The sequence below is a fragment of the Rhea pennata genome, chromosome 39 (assembly GCF_028389875.1).
Source record: "Rhea pennata isolate bPtePen1 chromosome 39, bPtePen1.pri, whole genome shotgun sequence".
In the NCBI taxonomy this organism is placed as follows: domain Eukaryota; kingdom Metazoa; phylum Chordata; class Aves; order Rheiformes; family Rheidae; genus Rhea; species Rhea pennata.
In genome coordinates, this window is record NC_084701.1 from 62908 (window position 1) to 84412 (window position 21505).

Here is a 21505-nt window from a genome sequence, read left to right on the forward strand (position 1 = left end):
CCGTGTCACGTGACACCCCCGCCCCGCCCCTTCCCCTGCGCGGCCGGACGGGACCGAGGTTCGGGGGCGCCGGCGGGGGGTCCTGGCTCCGCCCCCTCTTAAAGGGGCCGCGGCGGGGAGGGGGCCCGGGGGGTGCAAGGCCTTAGGGGCTCGGGATTAGGGTCGTGGGGGAGAGTAAGGGCCTAGGGGGTGGATAAGGGGTCTGGGGGGTGCAGGGCCTTGAGGGGGCTGCTGGGTCCTGGGGGGGTGAATGCACCCCCATATAGGCTGGGCTATGGGGGGCACTTGGGGGTCAGGGGCCCTGTGGATGAGGGGGGGGATTGAGGGCACTGCTGGGTGCTGGGGGGGGGGGGGCTATGGGTGCAGGGACCCTGCAGGGAGGAGTTGCTCTGGTGGGGGGGGGGGCAGGGGGGCAGGGCCTTGGGGGGTGCAGACAAGGGGTCTGGGGCGAGGGGGGAGCACAGGGCTTGGGGAGGCTTTTGAGGGTGCAGAGCCTGGCAGCACCCTGGGGGGGGGGGGGTCCCAGTCCAGCCACCCCCTCTTCCCCCCCCCCCCCCCCAGGCCGGCGATGCTCTCCCAGATCTTCATCCTCTCCTCCAAGGGCGACCGCCTCATCCACAAGGACTGTATCCTCCTCCCCGCGCGGCCCCCCCCCCGGGCTGGGGGGAGACCCGCCGGCACCGGGGCTTGGGGGAGGGAGGGGGGAATGTCCCTGATTTGGGGAGGGGTCCCTGCTTTGATGGGGGGGGGACCTGTCTCCCTCCTCCTCTCCTTAACGCCAGCCCGGTCCGCGGCGAGGCCGGCGGCACCAGCCCGGACCTCGCCGACACCTTCTACCGGAAGATCACGGCGCTGCCGGGCGACCAGGCCCCCGTCTTCATGGTAAGCGGTGGGGGGAGGAAACGCGGGGGGGGGGTGGTTCTCGGGGTCCCAGCCCCCCACCGCAGGTGACAGCTCTGCTCCCGACCCAGGCGCACGAGGGCCGGCACTTCGTCCACGTGCGGCACGCGGGGCTCTACTTCGTGGCCACCACCACCGCGCCGGACGCGTCGCCCTTCACCCTCGTGGAGTTCCTCAACAGGTACGGGGTTTGGGCGGGGGGGGGGGGGGGGACACGGGGACGTCGTTGAGGGGGGACGCGGGGACCCGCTGACGGCGTCCCCGCGCAGGCTGGTGACGCTGCTGCGGGACTACTGCGGGGCCCTCAGCGAGAAGAACGTCAGCCTCAACTTCGCCCTCATCTACGAGCTCCTGGATGAGATGCTGGTGTGGGGCGATGCGGGGGGGACGCCCTGGGGTGGGGGGTGTCCTGGGTGGGGCGGGTGGGGACACCCTGTGGGTGGTGAAGGCGACCCTTGGGGAGACCTTGGGGGGGTGCCCTGGGTGGTGGGGACACCTTGGGGGCAGGTGGGGACACCCTGGGGTGGTGGAGGTGACCCTTGGGTTGTGCCCTGGGTGGTGAGGACACCTTGGGGGCAGGTGGGGACACCCTGGGGTGGTGGAGGTGACCCTTGGGTGGTGCCGTGGGTGGTGGGGACACCTTGGGGGCAGGTGGAGACACCCTGAGGTGGTGGAGGTGACCCTTGGGTTGTGCCCTGGGTGGTGGGGACACCTTGGGGGCAGGTGGGGACACCCTGGGGTGGTGGAGGTGACCCTTGGGTGGTGCCGTGGGTGGTGGGGACACCTTGGGGGCAGGTGGGGACACCCTGGGGTGGTGGAGGTGACCCTTGGGGGACACCTCAGGGGGTGTCCTGGGTGGTGGGGCCACCTGAGATGACCTGAAGACACTCTGGGGTGGTGGGTGCCCCCCCTGGGTGGTGGGTGCCCCCCCCCCCGGGGCCACCCTTTGGCGAGGAGGTTTGGGGGGGGGGGGGCATCACCTGGGATCATCTCCAGGGGGCTGGGGACAACCCAGGGGGGCCAAGGACACCCTTGAAGGAGGAGGGGGGGTGACATGGGGACACCCAGGGCGAGGATATGGGGCATCTTTGGGGACCGGGGTGGGAGGGGGGGGGGACAAGCCACCCTCCGTGTCCCCCCCCCCCCCCCCCCAGGACTACGGCTACGTCCAGACGACGGCGCCCGAGGTGCTGCGCAACTTCATGCACACGGAGCCCGTGGCCACCAAACCCTTCAGCCTCCTGGACCTGGGCTCCGTCGGGCTGGTGAGGACCCCCAAGCGCACCCCCCCCACCCATGGGTGCCCCCACCCTCACCCCCCAACACTCCCCTCCCCCCCACACACACACCCACTCCGGCATCATCATCGTCATCGTCATCGTCGTTGCAGTTTGGCGCCGAGACGCAGCAGAGCAGGGTGGCCCCCGGCTCGGCCGCCAGCCGCCCCGTGCTGCCGCCCCGGGGGGAGCAGGTAGGACCCCCCCCCCCCAAAAAAAAAACGTCCCCCATGATGTCCCCCCCCCCCCAAAACGCACTGACCCGCTCCGGGCCGCAGGGCGCCAAGAACGAGGTTTTCCTGGACGTGGTGGAGAGGTTGACGGTCGTCATCGCGGCCAACGTGAGCCAGCGGGGGGGTCCCTGTCCCCAAAGCGCCCCGTGTCCCCCCCCCCCCCCGGCTCCTCCCAGGCCCCTCGGCTTGGGGGGGGGTCCCCGCTCACCCCCCCTCCCCTTCGCCAGGGGACCCCCATGAAGGTCGATGTGCAGGGTGAGATTCGCCTCAAGTGCTACCTGCCCAACTGCTGCGGTAAGCGGGGGCCCCCCCCCCGGGGGGCTCCAGGCTGGGGGGGGGGTGACACTGCCGTGTCCCCCCCGCTCCTCCCCCCCCACGCCATCACGGCCATCCCGGGGTGGGGGGGCTGACCCCTCCTCCCCCCCCCCCCCCCGGCAGAGATGCGCGTGGGGCTGACGGAGGAGTTCTGCGTGGGCAAGTCGGAGCTGCGAGGTGCGAGTCACCCCCCCCCCCCAAAAAAGCCCCTTTCTGCCCCCCCCCCACCAAACACGCCGTGTCCCCCCCCGTCCCCCCCCCCCCCGCAGGGTACGGCGCGGCCGTGCGCGTGGACGAATGCGCCTTCCACGGCGCCGTCAGGCTGGACGAGTTCGAGAGCGGCCGGATCCTCAAGGTCACCCCGAGCCAGGGCGAGGTGGGGACCGCGATGGGGGGGCGCTGGGGACACCCCCCCCCTCCCCCACCCCCCGACACTGACCCCCCCCATCTCGTGTCCCCCCCCCCAGCTCACGCTCATGCAGTACCAGCTGGCCGACGACATCCCCTCGCCGCTGCCCTTCCGCCTCTTCCCCACCGTGGACCGAGACCCCACGGGCAGGTGAGCGCTGCTGGGGGGGGGCGATTGGGGGCGGGGGATTTGGGGGAGGGGGGGATTTTGGGGGGGGGGGTTGGCCCCAGCCCTGACCGTCCCCGTGTCCCCGCAGGCTGCGGCTCTACCTGAAGCTCCGCTGCGATCTGCCCCCCAAGAGGTGGGTGGCCGTGGGGCAACGGGGCGGGAGGGGGGACACGGAGGCCACGTCCCGGCCCCTCGCCGCTGTCCCCTGCCCCCCAAGGTGGGGGTGTCCGTGGGGCAGTGGCCGGGGGGGGGACACGGAGGCCACGTCCCGGCCCCTCGCCGCTGTCCCCTGCCCCCCAAGGTGGGGGGGTCCGTGGGGCAGTGGCCGGGGGGGGGGGACACGGAGGCCACGTCCCGGCCCCTCGCCGCTGTCCCCTGCCCCCCAAGGTGGGGGGGTCCGTGGGGCAGTGGCCGGGGGGGACACGGAGGCCACGTCCCGGCCGCCCCTCGCCGCTGTCCCCTGCCCCCCAAGGTGGGGGGGTCCGTGGGGCAGTGGTGGGGGGGGGACACGGAGGCCACGTCCCGGCCCCTCGCCGCTGTCCCCTGCCCCCCAAGGTGGGGGGGGTCCATGGGGCAGTGGCCGGGGGGGGGGACACGGAGGCCACGTCCCGGCCCCTCGCCGCTGTCCCCTGCCCCCCAAGGTGGGGGGGTCCGTGGGGCAGTGGCCGGGGGGGGGACACGGAGGCCACATCCCGGCCCCTCGCCGCTGTCCCCTGCCCCCCAAGGTGGGGGTGTCCGTGGGGCAGTGGCCGGGGGGGGGACACGGAGGCCACATCCCGGCCCCTCGCCGCTGTCCCCTGCCCCCCAAGGTGGGGGGTCCGTGGGGCAGTGGTGGGGGGGGGACACGGAGGCCACGTCCCGGCCCCTCGCCGCTGTCCCCTCGCAGCCAGGCCCTCAACGTCCGCCTCCAGCTGCCCGTGCCCAAGGGGGTGAGCAGGTGGGTGCCGCCGCGGGGCCGGGGGGTGGGGGGGGTGGGGGGGCTGCCCTGGGCCCCCCCCCTCACCCCACCGCCTCTCTCTGCCCCCCCCTGCCCCCCCAGCCTGGCGCAGGAGCTCAGCAGCCCCGAGCAGAGGGCCGAGCTGCAGCCCAGCACCAAGTCCATCCGCTGGGACATCCCGCGGTGTCAGGGGGGGTCCCAGCTCTCCGCCCTCTTCAAGGTGAGCTCTGGGGCGCGGGGGGGGGTGGGGTGGGGGGGGACACGCACGACCCAGCCCCCCCACCTCCCCCGGGCTCGGGGACAGGCAGGGACTCGTCCCCACCTTGGGGAGCCTTTAGGGACCTTGCCCCCACTTTGGGGGTGGGGTGGGGGGGTGGCTGTAGGGCTTCGGGGCCAGACGCAGGGGTGTCCCCACTGCGGGGTGGCCGTGGGGCTCGGGGACAAGGAAGGACCCGTCCTCACTGCGGGGTGGCCGTGGGGCTCGGGGACAAGCAGGGACCCGTCCCCATGGCAGGGTGGCCGTGGGGCTCGGGGACAAGCAGGGACCCATCCCCATAGCAGGGTGGCCGTGGGGTCTGGGGACAAGGAAGGACCTGTCCCCCTGGCAGGGTGGCCGTGGGGCTCGGGGACAAGCAGGGACCTGTCCCCACTGCGGGGTGGCCGTGGGGCTCGGGGACAAGGAAGGACCTGTCCCCATGGCAGGGTGGCCATGGGGCTCGGGGACAAGCAGGGATCCGTCCCCCTTCCTCGGGGAGCCTTCAGGGTCTTGTCCCTTTTTGGGGGGAGGCCATAGGGCTTTGGGGACAGACATGGGGGTGTCCCCATGGCAGGGTGGCCATGGGGCTCGGGGACAAGCAGGGACCCCTCCCCATGGCAGGGTGGCCATGGGGCTCGGGGACAAGCAGGGACCCGTCCCCCTTCCTCGGGGAGCCTTCAGGGTCCCGTCCCTTTGCGGGGGGGGCGGGGGGTGGCCGTGGGGCTCGGGGACAGGCCGGGGAGGGGGGGGGGGGGGGTCTGGCGGGTCCCCGCGTCACCGTCCCCGCGCCGCCGTCCCCGCAGCTGGAGGTGCCGGGGCTGAGCAGCGCCTCGCTGCTGGAGCTGGGCCCCGCGAACATGGCCTTCGAGCTGCCCGCGCACACGTGCTCGGGGCTGCACGTGCGCTTCGTGCGCTGCGCCGGGCCCCCCGCCGGGCTGCCCCACCGCTGGGTGCGCTACGTGACCCACAGCGACTCCTACGTCGTCCGCCTCTGAGCCCCTCCGCCGCACCCAGGCGCTGGCCACCAACCCGCTTATTTATTAAGTGACACCAAATGGGGGGGGGGGGGACGGGGAGCTGGACTCCCCCCACCCCCCACCCCCGATCTGGGCTCAAAACAGCAATAAACAGGCAACAAACTGTCAGGGCTCTGCGCTCCGGCCGCCTCACGCGTCCTGCGGGGAGAGAGGGGCCGTGAGACCCCCACCCACCCCAAAAGTGGGGGGTGGAGGTTGGGGAGGGGGGAGCCCCCCCGCCCCCAGCTTTGGGGGTCCCCGTTTCCCCCGTCCCGCTCACCTCGATGCCCAGGATGGTGGAGTCGAAGAGGTCGCGGAGCTGCTGCTGCTGCTGGCGGAGCTGCTGGGGGTGCAGAGCCTGGGGGGGGTGCAGGGAGCTTCGTTAAGCCCCCGCTCCCGACCGCCACCCCAATTTAGGGCTGTTTAGGGTGGGGGAGACCCCTGTGGCACCTGGGCCCCCCCCCTGCAGGAGCAGGATGCTGGGGTGACCCTTGGGGACACCCTGGGGGGACCCTCGGGGACACCCTGGGGGGCAGGGCATTGAGGGGGGGGACATTTGGGGACACGCGGGGTGGGGGGGAGCCTGAGGAGGGGTTCGGCCTCACCCTGCGCGGCTGCGGAGCCTCCTCTTCGCTGCTCTCCTCCTCGATCATCGCCTCCTCTTCCTCCGTCGCCTCCTCTTCCTCCATGAGGCTGAGCCTGGGGGCGAAGGGAGGAAGGCAGAGGATGCGGCACCCTCCCCCCCCAAATCAGCTCATCTTCCCCCCCCACCCGACACCCCATCTCTTACCGATCCGTCCTACTGCCCTGACGGGACACGGAGCTGCTCCGGGAGAAGAAGCCGGGAAGCCGGGGCCCGACGCCGAGCGGGGGCTGGCGCCTAGGCAGGAGGCAGCGGAGTCGGGGCCGGGCCCGGGGCAGGGGGGGCGGCAGGGAGGAAGCCGGTTCCCGGCCCGGCCGCTCACCTCCGAGCCGAATCCGAGTCGGAGCCGCGGTCCCGTCGCGGCGGCCGGGGTCGCGGCGCCTGGTGGCTGCCCCGCAGCGCCGTGGACGTCAGGGCCGGGCTGGCGAGGCGGCTGCTCAGCTGGAGGCTGGAGTCGGTGCGCTCCGAGGACGCTGCGGAGAGAGCAAGCGGCTGGGACGGGGGGACCCCGAGGACGGAGAGGGGCTGCGAGGATGGAGAGAGGCCGCGAGGACGGAGAGGGGCCACGAAGATGGAGCCGGGAGGACGGAGAGGGGCCGAAGACAGAGGGGCTGCGAGGATGGAGCCCAGGAGGACAGAGAGGGGCCGCGAGGATGGAGAAGGACCGCGAGAACTGAGCCGGGAGGACGGAGAGGGGCCACGAGGATGGAGCTGGGAGGACGGAGAGGGGCCGAAGACAGAGGGGCTGCGAGGATGGAGCCAGGAGGACGGAGAGGGGCCGCGAGGATGGAGCCAGGAGGACGGAGAGGGGCCGCGAGGATGGAGAGGGGCCGCGAGGACGGAGCCAGGAGGACGGAAAGGGACCGAGGATGGAGCCAGGAGGATGGAGAGGGGCCACGAGGACGGAGCCAGGAGGACAGAGAGGGACCGAGGATGGAGCCAGGAGGACGGAGGGGGGCCACGAGGACGGAGAGGGATGACGAGGATGGAGCTGGGAGGACGGAGAGGGACAACAAGGATGGAGAGGGGCCAAGGACAGAGGGACTGTGAGGATGGAGAGGGACCACGAGGACGGAGAGGGGCCACGAGGATGGAGCCAGGAGGACAGAGAGGGACCGAGGATGGAGCCAGGAGGACGGAGGGGGGCCACGAGGACGGAGAGGGATGACGAGGATGGAGCTGGGAGGACGGAGAGGGACAACAAGGATGGAGAGGGGCCAAGGACAGAGGGACTGTGAGGATGGAGAGGGACCACGAGAACGGAGAGGGACCACGAGGACGGAGAGGGACCACGAGGACGGAGAGGGACCACGAGGACGGAGAGGGACCGAGGACGGAGCCAGGAGGACAGAGAGAGACCGAGGACAGAGAGGGGCCGCGAGGACGGAGCCAGGAGAACAGAGAGGGACCGAGGATGGAGCCAGGAGGATGGAGAGGGGCCACGAGGACGGAGCCAGGAGGACAGAGAGGGACCGAGGATGGAGCCAGGAGGACGGAGGGGGGCCACGAGGACGGAGAGGGATGACGAGGATGGAGCCGGGAGGACGGAGAGGGACAACAAGGATGGAGAGGGGCCAAGGACAGAGGGACTGTGAGGATGGAGAGGGACCACGAGAACGGAGAGGGACCACGAGGACGGAGAGGGACCACGAGGACGGAGAGGGACCGAGGACGGAGCCAGGAGGACAGAGAGAGACCGAGGACAGAGAGGGGCCGCGAGGACGGAGCCAGGAGGACAGAGAGGGGCCACGAGGACTGGCCACCTCCACTGGGGCAGTGACGGCGCTGATGTGACCCCCCCATACACACTTTGTCACCTCTCAGCCTCCCCTCGCCCACTCGGGCCCCGCGTGACCTTCGTGCCTTCGTGCTGCGGAGCCCCAAACTGGTCCCAGTCTCCAGCTGGGATCCCCCCCACACACCCAGTGTGGGATAGAGGAGGAGATGATCCTTCCTCCCCACCTCCAGTCCTGCTGGCTGGCAGAGCCCAGGCAGAGGGTCCCGTGCGAGGGTCCCGCAGCCTCGCGGCGGAGTCTCCCGGACGCCCCGGTCCCGTCCCGGTCCCGGCCGAGGGTCCCGCGGCCTCGCGGCGGAGTCTCCCGGACGCCCCGGTCCCGTCCCGGTCCCGGCCGAGGGTCCCGCAGCCTCGCGGCGGAGTCTCCCGGACGCCCCGGTCCCGTCCCGGTCCCGGCCGAGGGTCCCGCGGCCTCGCGGCGGAGTCTCCCGGACGCCCCGGTCCCGTCCCGGTCCCGGCCGAGGGTCCCGCGGCCTCGCGGCGGAGTCTCCCGGACGCCCCGGTCCCGTCCCGGTCCCGGCCGAGGGTCCCGCGGCCTCGCGGCGGAGTCTCCCGGACGCCCCCGGTGCCCTCCCGGTCCCGGCCGAGGGTCCCGCGGCCTCACGGCGGAGTCTCCCGGACGCCCCGGTCCCCTCCCGGTCCCGGCCCCGTCCCTCACCATCCAAGCGGCGTCTCTTGGCGGCGGAGCCGGGCGGCTGGCGCGGGGCCGAGACGGAGCTCGCGTCGTCCTGCGGCTGCAGGGAGCTGCGATACACCTCCAGCGAGGGCCACGGGTCGTCCGCCGCCGCTGCTGGCCACCGTTGCTCCCGGCACATCTTGTCCAGGTAGGCCAAGCTGCGAGAAGAGGGGACGCGGCGAGTGACGCGACGCCGGGGGACCCCACGAGACCCCTCCCACCCCGTGCCACCCCGACTCACATCAGCGCCTTGTCGGGCTGCAGCAGCCGGGGCGAGAACTCGCTCAGCACCTCCAGGAAGGGCAGGTTGAGAGGCTGCGGCTCCGGCCCGGGGCCCGGCGGCTCCTGGAAAGCGAACTGGATCCCTTCCCTAGCCGAAGCGGGGACAGAGGAGGGACGCGGAGTGGGGCCGAGCCGCCGAGCTCGGCGCCCTGCCCCGCGCCCCTGCCCGGCCCCGCTCACTTGTGCACGCTGAGCAGCGCCAGGCGGTTGCGGAGCTGGTGGAGGCTGAAGAGGAGGGAGAAGCGTCGCGCCAGGTCCCGGATCTCCAGGAAGGCTGCGGCCGCCCGGATCTCGGGGCCCTGCTGCAGCAGCAGCTCCGTCATCAGCTGCGCAGGGGGCAGAGGGTCAGCACAGAGACCCCGGGATCTCCTGGACACCCCTCCCGGATCTTCTGGAGGCTCCCAGACCCCCCTGGAGACCCCCTGGAGCTCCCCAAATCCCTGCAGAGCTTCCTAGAGCCCTGGATCTCTCTAGAGACCCCCCAGACGCCCTTGACTTTCCCTGGAGCCTCCTGGATGCCCAAACCTCCCTGGAGCTCCACAAAATTCCCCTAAACAACCCTAGGGACCCCCAAAAGATACCCAACCTCCCCTGGAGACCCTCAAAGATCCCCCAGACCTCCCTGGAGGCTCACAAAGATCCTCCTGACTCCCCTGGAGACCCCCAAACTCCCCTGGGGCCTCCCAAAGATCTCCCAGACCTCCCTGGAGACCCCCGAAGATCCCCCAGACCCTTCTGGAGACCGCTGAACTCCCCTGAAGACCACCCCAGAGATCCCTGGTGAGCCCCAGAGACCCCCGGGCCCCCCAGGACCGCCCCAAGCCATTACCTGCTGCAAGCTGAGCAGCAGGGTGCGAGCCCACTCCTGCCGGTTGATCTGGCGGGTGCAGTTCAGCGTCTCTTTGATGATGTCCCCGTAGTCGCCGTAGAACTGGGAAAGAGAAAAGACAGAGCCCAGGCGTCCCCAAGCCGTCCTTGGGACAGCGGGGACAGTGTCCCCCGTCCCCCCTGCCACCGCCACAACCACGTTGGCACCTTGGCGTAGTGCTTGAAGACGTCGGAGGCGGCGCTGAGCTCCAGCACGTTGTAGATGATGAGCTTGCAGAAGCCGGCCAGCAGCACCCGGCGCCGGTGCAGCCCCTCGATGTGGCTCTCGCTGTCCTCGGGCTCTGTGGGGACAGACAGGCTGGCGCGGCTGGCCCGGCCAGAGGGGACATCCGCGTCCCAGGGAAGGGGCCGCACCTCCGGAGGCGAGTTCCTCGTGGCTGAAGACGTGGTTGAAGACGTGGTCCATGAGGAAGCCAGCGAGCTGCGACTGCAGGCCGGCGTCGGGCAGCACCGCCAGCGGTTCCAGCGCCTCCCGCCCGTCCCGCGTCAGCTGGGGGCCGAACACCAGCAGCAGGTCGCTGAGCACCACGAAGGCCTGGGGACGCGGGGACGGGCTCAGCGCCGGCCCGGGCGCCCCCTCGGACCTCCCCCCGCCAGGTCCCTCCTCCATACCTGCTCCCGGACGCCGGGGTCCACGTCGGACAGGCAGCTCTGGCACAGCGAGCAGAAGGAGGTGACTTTGCTCTTCAGGCTTCGCAGCTGGCCCTGTGCGGAGCAGGTGACCGTTCGGGAGGCGGTTAGAGACGTGGCGGGACGCTAGGGACGCGGTGGCCTTGTCCCCCCCACCCACCCCACCCCACGCCGTGGCAGCCGCTCACCTGCGGCGGTGCATCGCCGGGCAAGCGCGAGAGCTCCCAGAGGATGTGGAAGTGGACGCAGGCCACGGCGGGGACGAGGACCTGCGGAGGCACAGAGGGTGTCCCCAAGCGTGTGTGTGTGTCCCCCACCCCCTCCCCGCCCCCCACCCCCCCTCCAAGCCAGTACCTGCGGCGGCACCTCGCCCGTGTCCACGGCGCGCTGCAGCAGCTGGGCGCAGGGCTCGAAGAGCTGCCAGGGCGTCAGGTCGTGGGCGCTGCAGCGGACGGTGACGGGGATGGCATGGAGCAGGGGACAGCGTGGCGGGGTACGGGGACGCAGGGAGCGCACGGGGCAGGTGCCGGGGCACACGCAGGGGCAGGACGAGACACGGGGACGCCAAGGGACGGGGACACGGTGAACGCGGGGCAGATGACAGCAAGCTGGGGACACGTAAGGTAAGGGACAGGGCACTGGGGCGTAGGACACCGAGGGATGGGACAGGGACACCAGGGACGGGACGCTGAGAGCGCACAGGGCGGGGGGGGGGACGGGACAGAGGAACGCAAACGTGGGGCAGGTGACACCATGCTGGGGGTGGTGGTGGGGGGACACAGAGGGTAAGGGACAGCACAGCGGGACACAGGCCACCAAGGGACCCCAGGGGACCGCGGCGGACAGGGGCAGAGGGGTGGCACGGCCCCGCGGCGCCCCACTCACTTGAACAGGACGGAGATGCGCTTCAGCGTGGCCGCCATGCTGTACACCTCCTCGTCGTCCAGGGACGAGGCCTGGGCAGGGCCCGGGGCTGAGGGCACCCGCCCGGGGCCGGGACCCCCGCCCGGGGCCGGGGATCCCTGCTCGGGGCTGGGGACCCCCGCCTGGGGCCGGGACCCCTGCCTGGGGCTGAGGGCACCCGCCTGGGGCCGGAGACACCCGCTGGGGGCCGGGGACACCCGCTCGGGGCCGGGGACCCCCGCTCGGGGCTGGGGACCCATGCCAGGGCTGGGGACCCCCGCTTGGGGCCGGGGACCCCCGCTCGGGGCTGGGGACACCCGCTGGGGGCCAGGACCCCCGCTGGGGGCTGGGGACACCCGCTCGGGGCCGGGGACCCCCGCTCGGAGCTGGGAACCCATGCCAGGGTTGGGGACACCCGCTCGGGGCTGGGGACCCCCGCTCGGAGCCGGGGACCTGCACCAGGGCTGGGGACCCCCGCTCGGGGCTGGGGACACCCCGTTCCCCGAGGTCCTTCACCAGCCCCGCCACCCAGCGCCTCGCAGACCGGCCGATTCCCTGTCCCTGCTCTGGCCGTCCCAGCACCTCCTGTGCCGTCCCCGGCCCCATCCTGCGCTCCAGGTCCCCGGCCCCAGCCTTGTCCCTGAGTCTCAGTTTGTGACCTGCGGTGGCCCCAGATCCAGCCCAGGCTCCGGGTCCCAGTTACTGTTCCCAGCCCTGTCCCAGAGTCCAGGATCCTGTCCCAATCTTTCAAGACCTTGTCCTGTCCATGGCTGTCCCCAGCCCCATCCTGCCTTGTCCCCAGCCCTGTCCCAGGCTCGGGGTCCCTGTCCTGTCCCCAGCCCTGTCCCAGGCTCGCGGTCCTTGTCCTGTCCCCAGCCCTGTCCCAGGCTCAGGGTCCCTGTCCTGTCCCCAGCCCCATCCTGCCTTGTCCCCAGCCCTGTCCCAGGCTCGGGGTCCCTGTCCCGTCCCCAGCCCCATCCTGCCTTGTCCCCAGCCCTGTCCCAGGCTCGCGGTCCTTGTCCTGCCCCCAGCCCCATCCTGCCTTGTCCCCAGCCCTGTCCCAGGCTCGAGGTCCTTGTCCTGTCCCCAGCCCCATCCTGCCTTGTCCCCAGCCCTGTCCTAGGCTCGGGGTCCCTGTCCTGTGCCCAGGCCCATCCTGCCTTGTCCCCAGCCCTGTCCCAGGCTCAGGGTCCTTGTCCTGTCCCCAGCCCCATCCTGCCTTGTCCCCCAGCCCTGTCCCAGGCTCGGGGTCCCTGTCCTGTGCCCAGGCCCACCCCGGGCTCAGGGTCCCTGTCTCGTGCCTGGTACCTGGAGCAGCTCGGTGACCTCCTGGTGGAACTTGTCGACCAGCTGGTCGGCGAGGCGGCTGCGCACGAGGTCCCCGCGGCCGTGCAGGGCGAGCTCGGGGTTGCAGAGGGCGTAGAGCGCCCGCGCCGCCGCCTCCAGCACCGCCTGCCCCGAGTGCTTCTCCACCACCTCCTGCAGCTGCCCCAGCACCAGCTCCAGGTGCTGCCGAGGACACAACCTCTGCGACGGGGCCGGGGGCAGGCGGCCTCTCCCACGGGGACGAGGGGACGCGCAGCCTCCCGGGGGGCACGGGGACGGACGCGGGGCCCCGACGGGGCCGGAGCTCGAGGCACGTGGCCTCCCGTGTCCATCCCTGTGCCCACTGGACCCCCAACGGGGCCGGAGCTGGGGACACGGAGCCTCCCAGCAGGGATAGACGAGGACACAGACCCCAGATGGGGCTGGTGAGGACAGTAAGGATAGAGAAGACGACACCCCAAGGGACGTTTCCCATCCCCTGCACCCCGCTTTGCCCACGGCCCCGGTTCCCGGCAGGGAGAGCGGCTCTGCCCCGGCTCCGGCAGGACAGAGCGGGCCGGATCCTGCTTGCCGGACCCCAGTACCTTCTCCAGCCGCCCCGTGCAGTAGATGCCAAGGTCGAAATACTGCAGGATCTCCAGGAGCGGAGCCGCTTTCTCCGCGTCGGCTGAGAACTGCGGGGCGACGGGGTCAGCGCCAGCCCGCCGTGGCCACCCCGCTCTCCGGGGAGTGGGGCCGTGGCGGGGGGGGGCTCCGGGTCGCCCTCACCTTCGCCAGCAGCTGGGGCAGAGCCGGGATGAGGCAGTGGGTGAGCCGCGTCCTCTCGTCCGCCTGCGCCTTGCGCTCCCGGGCTGAGGTCTGGGGGCAGAGAGAGAGAGAGAAGGGCTCGGGGGGGGGGCCACGTGGCATCGTCGGGGGACGGGGGCGTCCCCAACCACGCCGTCCCCCTCCCTCGGCCCCCGTTACCTTCTTGCCCGGGCCGCGGCCCGCCGGGGGCAGCCCCTCGGTGGCCTGGCGCGCGCTGGCCACCAGGATCTCCACCAGTGCCTTCTCGTGCTCGTCGGCCAGGCCTGCGGGAGGGGGCGAAAGCGCGGGGAGCCGCAGGGCCGGGGGGACGCGGGGCGGCCGATGCCGTCCCCAGGTCACCCGTGCCGCCACGCCGCGGGGTCCCAGGACATCCTGGCGCCCCCCCAGCACACCCCAGTACGTCCCACTGTTTTCCAGTGACGACCCGCTGGCACCCCAGTATGTCCCAGCATCATCCCCAAACAGCCCAGTGATATCTCAGCCCGTTCCAGCGTATCCCAGGGCCTCCCAATCACGTACCAACGTGTCCCAGCATCTCCCAGAAACATCCCAGTGTCTTCCAGGGATGTCCCAGTGCGTCCTGCTGTCTCCCAGCAATGTCCCAGTGTATCCTAATGCAGCCCAGCAGTGCCCCAGTCTATTGTATCCCAGAACATCCCAGTGCATCCCAGCATCTCCCAGCAACAGCCTAGTGTCTCTCAGTAACATCCCAGCACGTTCCAACGTAGCCTAGTGAATCCCAGTACCCCACAGTGATGTCCCAGTACATCCCAGTGCCTCTGAGTGATGCCCCAGCACATCCCGGAGTCCCTCAACAGCATCCCAGTGCCTCCCAACAATGTCCCAGCAGCACGAGGGACACCGTCCTCCCCCCCCCCCCCGCTCACCCTCGGCAGGGGTCTTCTCCAGCAGCAGCGAGCTCATGGTCTCCCAGTCCCTCAGGCGGGGCCCGGCGCAGTCCCACAGGCTGTCCACCAAGTAGGCCGCGTGCTCGTGGAGCTGGGGAGAGCAGACAGGGCGGCGACGGGACCCGGGGCGCCGTCACAGCGCGCAGGGACCCCCCCACCCCCCCGGCGCCGGCCCTCACGACCGCCCTCACCTCGCTCTCGATGAAGAAGTCCAGCAGCAGCCTGAAGAAGATCTTGTTCTCGCCGTCGCGAGACGGTTCCTCCGCTGCCTCCCGCCGGGGGTCCAGCACCCTGGAGGAGGCGGCCGCGGGGGTCACGCGGGGATCCCGCGCCGGGACCGGAGCGCCCCAGGGGACACCGACGGGTCACGCGGGCGTCCCGCGTTCCCGAGAGAAGGGGGCACATGGTGGCCGGAGTCTCGGGGGACATGGGGGCCCATGAATCATGCGAGAGAGCCGGGCACAGGGGGGCCAGTGCCCTGGGAGGACACGGATGGGGGGGGCCTCCCGTCCCCCTGCTATGGGGACTGAGCTGGGCACGTGGGGGGGCAGAGCCCTGAGGGACACGGACGGGGGGGCCCACGTCCCCCTGCTATGGGGACTGAGCTGGGCACGTGGGGGGGGGCAGAGCCCTGAGGGACACGGATGGGGGGGGCCCCCGTGTCCCCCTGCTATGGGGACAGAGCTGGGCACGTGGGGGGGGGCAGAGCCCTGAGGGACACGGATGGGGGGGGCCCCCGTGTCCCCCTGCTATGGGGACAGAGCTGGGCACGTGGGGAGCAGAGCCCTGAGGGACACGGACAGGGGGGTCCCATGTCCCCCAGGGCCGGAGCCCCCAGGGACACGGACAGGGGGGCCCACGTCCCCCTGCTATGGAGACTGAGCTGGGCACGTGGGGGGCAGAGCCCTGAGGGACACGGACGGGGGGGCCCACGTCCCCCTGCTGTGGGGACTGAGCTGGGCACGTGGGAGGCAGAGCCCTGAGGGACACGGACGGGGGGGTCCCATGTCCCCCAGGGCCGGAGCCCCCACGGACACGGGGGCCCCACATCCCCCTGCTATGGGGACTGAGCTGGGCACGTGGGGGGCAGAGCCATGAGGGACACGGGTGGGGGGGGGCCCATGTCCCCTGGGGCCAGAGCCCCGAGGGACAAGGACATGGGGGTCCCACCTGCCCCCGCTCCGGGCGCAGGGAGCGGGCAGCGGCGCAGCCAAACCCCCCCACCCCACCCCCCACACTCCTGGGGAGGGACCCAGGGAGGGGCCGCGCTGGCCTGACGCACCAGCTGGCACCCGTCCCCCGCCCCCGTCCCAGATGTGCCGGGGCGGGGGGGGGGGACCGTTCCAGCTCCCGTCCCAGATGTGCGGGGGGGGGGGGCGGGGAGGGAACCGTTCCAGCTCCTGTCCCAGATGTGCCGGGGCAGGGGGGGAACCATTCCAGCTCCCATCCCAGATGTGCCGGGGGGGGGGGCAGAGAGGGAACCGTTCCAGCTCCGGTCCCAGATGTGCCGGGGGGGGCGGGGGCGGGGAGGGAACCGTTCCAGCTCCCGCGGCGGCTGCGGCGGCAGCCTGGAGCCGGCACAAGCCCAAACAACTCCGACGCGGCCGATAGCGGCCGAGGCCTCGTGCCCAGATAAACAAGGCGGCGGCTGGGCCGGGGCGGGGGGGGGGGCAGGGGGATGCGCCGGCCCCCAGATCTCTGGGGCACTGGGGGGGGGGGCAGGCGGCCGGGCCACCGTGGCCACGAACCCCCCGGGTCAAGCACCCCTCCGGGTGCCACCTCAGCACCCCCGCGGCATCCTTGTGCCCCCCCCCCGCCCCGCCGCCCCGTCATCCTCCCCCCCTCCCCATCCCTCCTCCTCCTCGTCTCTGCCTGACGAAGGAACAGGGCTTAACGAGCCAAAGGTTTCGCAAGAGCCTCGAGCGCGCGAGCGGGACGCGGCTGGCGGCCGGCGCGGCTCGGCCCGGGGCGCCCGGGCAGCCGATAAGGCGCGTGCTGGGCTGGCGTCTCCCACGGGGCGAGACGCCGGTGCTGGCCGCCGCGGCGCGCCCGGAGCCGCTTCCGTTAAAAGCGGGCGCTTAAACGAGCCCCGGGGAGCCGGGGGGGGGGGGGGGACGGGGTTGGAGAGCGGGGGGAGCGAGCCGGGCGGCTAAGTGGAAAAAAGCAAGCGGGGCGTCTCGTTCCGACGAAGCCTGAGTCACGGCTTGGCAGCCCGGCGCTGTGCCGTGCCGCGCCGCGCCGGGCCCTTCCCGGGGCTCGCGGCGGGGCCGAGAGCGGCCGCGGGCCACGGGCCGCGCTCCGGAGCCCGGCCGGCGGCCGCCTCCGCTCACCTGCCGTAGAGGAAGCGCCCGGCGGCGGCGGCCAGGGCCCGGTTGGAGACGTAGACCAAGGGGTAGACGCCGCTGCAGTCGTCCTCCGTCAGCGCCTCCTCCGCGTTCCTGCGCCCGAGGAAAGGCCGGGGTCGGACCCCGGGGTCCCCCCGTGTCCCCTCCAGCCCCGGCCCTGCTGTCACCGTGGGACGCGTCCCTGGGCTCGCTGCAGGACCTCGTGTCCCCCCCAGGTCCCCACACTCACTCCAGAATCTCCCCCAGGTCCTCTCCGAACACGTCCCCTCTCCCCACACTCGGTCCAGGATCTTCTCCCCCAGGTCCTCTCCGAACACGTCCCCTCTCCCCACACTCGGTCCAGGATCTTCTCCCCCAGGTCCCCTCCAGCCCCGTCCCCGCACTCACTCCAGGACCTTCTCCCCCAGGTCCCCTCCAGCCCTGTCCCCTGTCCCTGCACTCACTCCACGATCTTCTCCCCCAGGTCCCCTCCAGCCCTGTCCCCTGTCCCTGCACTCACTCCACGATCTTCTCCCCCAGGTCCCCTCCAGCCCCGTCCCCTGTCCCTGCACTCACTCCAGGACCTTCTCCCCCAGGTCCCCTCCAGCCCCGTCCCCTGTCCCTGCACTCACTCCAGGACCTTCTCCCCCAGGTCCCCTCCAGCCCTGTCCCCTGTCCCTGCACTCACTCCACGATCTTCTCCCCCAGGTCCCCTCCAGCCCCGTCCCCTGTCCCTGCACTCACTCCAGGACCTTCTCCCCCAGGTCCCCTCCAGCCCTGTCCTCTGTCCCCACACTCACTCCAGGACCTTCTCCCCCAGGTCCCCTCCAGCCCTGCCCCCTGTCCCCACTCACTCCAGGACCTTTTCTCCTGCATCTCCTCCAGCCCCGGCCCCCATGTCCCTTCCAGCCCCGCACTCACTGCAGGATCAGCGTCAGCAGCTTCACGACCTCCACGGCCACGTCGGGCTCCTTGTCAAGGACCATGGACACCATACGGGTCTGGCGACGATGGCGGGGAGGGGACACTGCAGTCAGTGGCTGCGCCCCGGGCAGGGGCCCGGCGTGGCCACGCGCCGCCCGCTCACCTTGAAGCGGTTGGTGAAGAGTTCGAGGTGGGCGGCCGCGTCCCGGCTGCAGTAGAGGCCCTGCAGGGCCTTCACGCACTGGAGACGCACTTCGCGCTGCTGCGGGGACGAGGGCCGTCGAGCGGGGACGGCGCGGCCCCGCCGGCCCCCCGCGGCCCCCCGCCGGCCCCCCGCCTCACCTTGTCGTGCAGGGTCCAGCCGATGTACTTGAGGTAGCTGTCGGTGAGGAAGGAGGCCGCGTAGCTCCTCATCCACTTGCCCAGCTCCTCCATGCAGATGGCTCGGATCTCGGGGACCACGTCTCTGCCCCGTGCGGCACCGCGTGGGCTCGCGCCACCGGCCCCAAATCCTTTTCGTTCCTCCCCCGGCCGCACGGCGTCCCCGTCCCAACTGCCATCTGCCCTCCCGTCCCCGGCCAACGCTCCCGTGTCCCCTTCCCATCCACTCTGGCCTTTCCCTGAGCTCACAACCACCCTGATACCCTCTGCACCACCCTTTCCTTGGCATTAAGGTGACCCCGATGATGGGGAACCCCAAACTGGTCCCAGTGTCCAGCTGGGCTGTGCCCCGAACAGAGAGGGATGACAAAACCTCTCGAGAACAGGACCCCCCTTCTCCATTCCCGACCTCCCACGTAGGCCCTGACCTGTAGCGGTGCACGAAGACGCCCTTGAAGACGGCGTTCATCATGTTCTCGATCTCCTCTAGCTGCTCCTGGAGCTGGGAGAGGGGCAGGGCTCAGGCGAAGGGCGCCCGGCGCTGCCGCCCGGCCTCACTTCAGCGCTCACCTCCCGGCGTTTTTCCAGCAGCGCCTCCAGCTTTTCGGTGGCCCGGCGCCCCGGGCCCTTGCTGCGCTCGGCCTCGTACTGCCGCTGGTTGTTCTCCTTGTGCAAGCTCACGCTCAGCGCCACGTTCACGAGGGCCGTCATCAGCTTCATGGCTGGGGATACGGCAGCGCCGTGAGGGCTGCGGAGAGGCACAGGGCGGGGGGGGGGGGGGGGGGGACATCCACGAGACACCCCGGCTGCCCCCCTCCTTCCCCCCCCCCCCGAGGGGGGCCCAGGCGTCCGGCACGGAGCGGCCTACCTGCCAGGGTGCTGGTGTGGCGGAAAGCCCGCACCTGGGAGTCGGAGAGGCCGGTGAGCAGGGAGATGAGGGCGTCCATGAGGAACTCGTCGTAGATGATGCTGTACTGGCACCGCTGCACCAGCACGGCCACCAGCTCGCAGAAACCCGCCCGGAACCGGCGCCACGACCGGGTGCTCAGCGACAGCGGGTACTCGGCCGAATCCTGCGGGGAGACGGGCTGAGCCGGGCCCTCGCCAGCCTCCTTTTCCCCCGGGGGGGAGGGGGCCACGTCCCCTCCGCGCGCTGCCCCACACCTCGTCGAACTTCTCCGTCAGCTGCTGGATGATCTCCGAGTTCTGCAGGTTCCTGAACATCTCCAGGGTCACCACGCCTGCGGCGGGGGAGCAGAGACGTGGAACAGGACCGGGGTCCTCGGGGCCAGGGGACGCGGACGGCAGCCCGAGAAGGACGGAACTGGGGTCCCCAGGGCCAGGGGACGGGCACAAGAGCCTGCAGAGCCTGAAACGAGCGTCCCCAAGCCCAGGGGACGGAGACGGCAGCCCACGACGGGGTCCCCGCCGGCAGCAGGGAGGAGGCTGAGGACCCGACGGCCTTCGCCCACCTCTGCAGCCGCAGGAGCGGATGACAAAGTTGACGAGCTCCAGGAACCCCGTCTCCCGGTCCCGCTTGTAGGTCTCCAGCCAGTCGTCCACCAGCGTCTGAAAACAAAGCAGGGGGGCGCAGCCGGCGTCAAACCCGCGCCAACGGGGCCGGCGCGTGCCCCCCGCCGTGTCCCGCAGGCCCCGCCGCTGCTGTCCCCCGTGCGAGGTGGCTGTCCCCCCCCCCCCCCCCCCAAATCCCACCCCAAAAAGCGGGGCCAAAGCCGGACGGAGAGCGGCGGGAGCGGAGTTACCTCCGTGGCGGTCTTGGCCGACCTCACAGCCTCAAAGAGGTTGTTCTGCTCCGGGTTTTTCGCGGCCGGGCTGCTCCCATCCGTGCTGGGCTCCCTCCGGGGACGCTTGGGGACCTGACGGGGACGGAGACGTGGCGCGGTTAGAGCGCGGGCGCCCGTTGCGCACCGCGGCACGTGCGCAGAAAGACCCTAAAACCAGGGGAAAGCGCCTGGAATCGGGAGGGGGGAACGAGACGTACCAGCGCGCGGCCGAGCACCGCGCGGGCCCCCCGCTTGCCGTGCTTCCGCAGCGTGTCCTCGAAGTCGCTGCCGGAGTCGGCGTCCCCGCTGCTCGGGTCCCTGCGGGACGCGGCGTGCCGGTGGGCGAGCGGCTGGGCCACAGCCCCCTCCACCACCCCACCCTGCCCCCAACCCCAATCCCACCCGAGTATCCCCCCCCCCAAACTCACAGGCTATCCGGAGCCGGGGAACCGCTCCGGGGCTCGGACTGTGTCCCCGCTGGGCTGGAGCCGGTGCCGGGTCCCGCCGAGGAGCCGGAGCTGGACGAAGCGCTCTGGATGCGGGCCGAGCGCCGCGGCGGCATGGTGGCGGCAGGGCCTGCGGGGGGAGGGGGGACACAGGGGACGGCTCTGGGTGGGGTGGGGGGGGTACACAGGGACACGTGCCCCCCCCCAAGGTGGCCCTGACTCCCTGTGGGGAGAGGGAATCCTAAATCCCTCCCCCCAGGGAGGAGGCACTGAAAGGGTCCCCAAGATGGCTCCAAAGATGGGGGGGACACAAGACCCCAAATACCCCCCGGGACACACTGGGGGGGGGAACAAGGCCCCAAATATCCCTTGGGACACACTTGAGGGGGAAACAAGGCCCCAAATACCCCTTGGGACACACTTCGGGGGGGAAACAAGGCCCCAGATACCCCCCGGGACACACTTGGGGGGGGAACAAGGCCCCAAATACCCCCCGGGACACACTGGGGGGGGGGAAACAAGGCCCCAGATACCCCCCGGGACACACTGGGGGGGGGGAACAAGGCCCCAAATACCCCCCGGGACACACTGGGGGGGGGAACAAGGCCCCAGATACCCCCCGGGACACACTTGAGGGGGAAACAAGGCCCCAGATACCCCCCGGGACACACCGGGGGGGGGAACAAGGCCCCAGATACCCCCCGGGACACACTTGAGGGGGAAACAAGGCCCCAGATACCCCCCGGGACACACCGGGGGGGGGAACAAGGCCCCAGATACCCCCCGGGACACACTTGGGGGGGGGGACAAGGTCCCCCCCCCGGGGGTCACGTGACGCGCGGCCATTGACACCCCCCCCCCCTTTCCCCAGGCCCTGCCTCGCCTCGCGCCTGGCGCCGGGGGGAACGACGTCGCACGCCCAGCACGTGCGCCTTGACGTCACGTGCGCCTCGACGTCACACGCCCAGCACGTGCGCTTCGACGCCTGGAGGTGCGGCGGGAGGCCGGGCGGGGGGAGCCACTGCGCAGGCGCAGGCGGCGGCCCGGCCCCGCCCCCTCCCCCTCCCTCCTTGCCGGCACGCGCGAGGGGCGTGGCCAGGGCGGCCGCAGCGCCCACGTGGGGCGGGTACCTATAGCGCCCTGCGGCCGGGGGGTCCCTATAGCCCCCCTATGGCGCAGGGAACCTTGTAGCTCTCTATGGCCAGGGGTCCCTATAGACCCCTATGGCTCGGGGGACCCTATAGCCCCCACTATGGCTGAGGGCCCTGTAGACCCCT

General features: G+C 71.8%; 2 protein-coding genes across 2 annotated transcripts; one reads left to right on the plus strand and one right to left on the minus strand.

Moving 5' to 3' along the window:
• Window positions 1-9: 9 nt before the first annotated feature.
• AP4M1 (adaptor related protein complex 4 subunit mu 1) lies at window positions 10-5640 on the plus strand. Its single transcript, XM_062598926.1, has 16 exons — window positions 10-58; window positions 562-626; window positions 788-882; window positions 972-1081; window positions 1170-1266; window positions 2055-2165; window positions 2291-2371; window positions 2456-2518; window positions 2638-2704; window positions 2849-2902; window positions 2995-3101; window positions 3193-3284; window positions 3391-3435; window positions 4189-4239; window positions 4342-4459; window positions 5299-5640. Exons 2-16 carry the CDS (start codon window positions 569-571, stop codon window positions 5488-5490), a joined length of 1341 nt encoding a protein of 446 aa, XP_062454910.1. The 5' UTR covers window positions 10-58; window positions 562-568; the 3' UTR covers window positions 5491-5640.
• On the minus strand, window positions 5624-20344 carry STAG3 (STAG3 cohesin complex component). The gene is made up of 33 exons (XM_062598895.1): window positions 20211-20344; window positions 20001-20100; window positions 19762-19875; window positions 19471-19567; window positions 19163-19239; window positions 18867-19071; window positions 18569-18720; window positions 18427-18500; window positions 17960-18083; window positions 17781-17879; window positions 17615-17694; window positions 16700-16807; window positions 14561-14660; window positions 14349-14460; window positions 13612-13724; window positions 13423-13512; window positions 13239-13328; window positions 12637-12837; window positions 11311-11381; window positions 10780-10867; window positions 10614-10694; window positions 10408-10500; window positions 10150-10330; window positions 9943-10076; window positions 9737-9838; window positions 9088-9233; window positions 8867-8995; window positions 8608-8783; window positions 6477-6627; window positions 6302-6391; window positions 6117-6210; window positions 5792-5869; window positions 5624-5670 (listed from the first exon to the last, which is right to left on the minus strand). Exons 1-33 carry the CDS (start codon window positions 20342-20344, stop codon window positions 5662-5664), a joined length of 3693 nt encoding a protein of 1230 aa, XP_062454879.1. The 3' UTR covers window positions 5624-5661.
• Between the last annotated feature and the right edge of the window lie 1161 nt (window positions 20345-21505).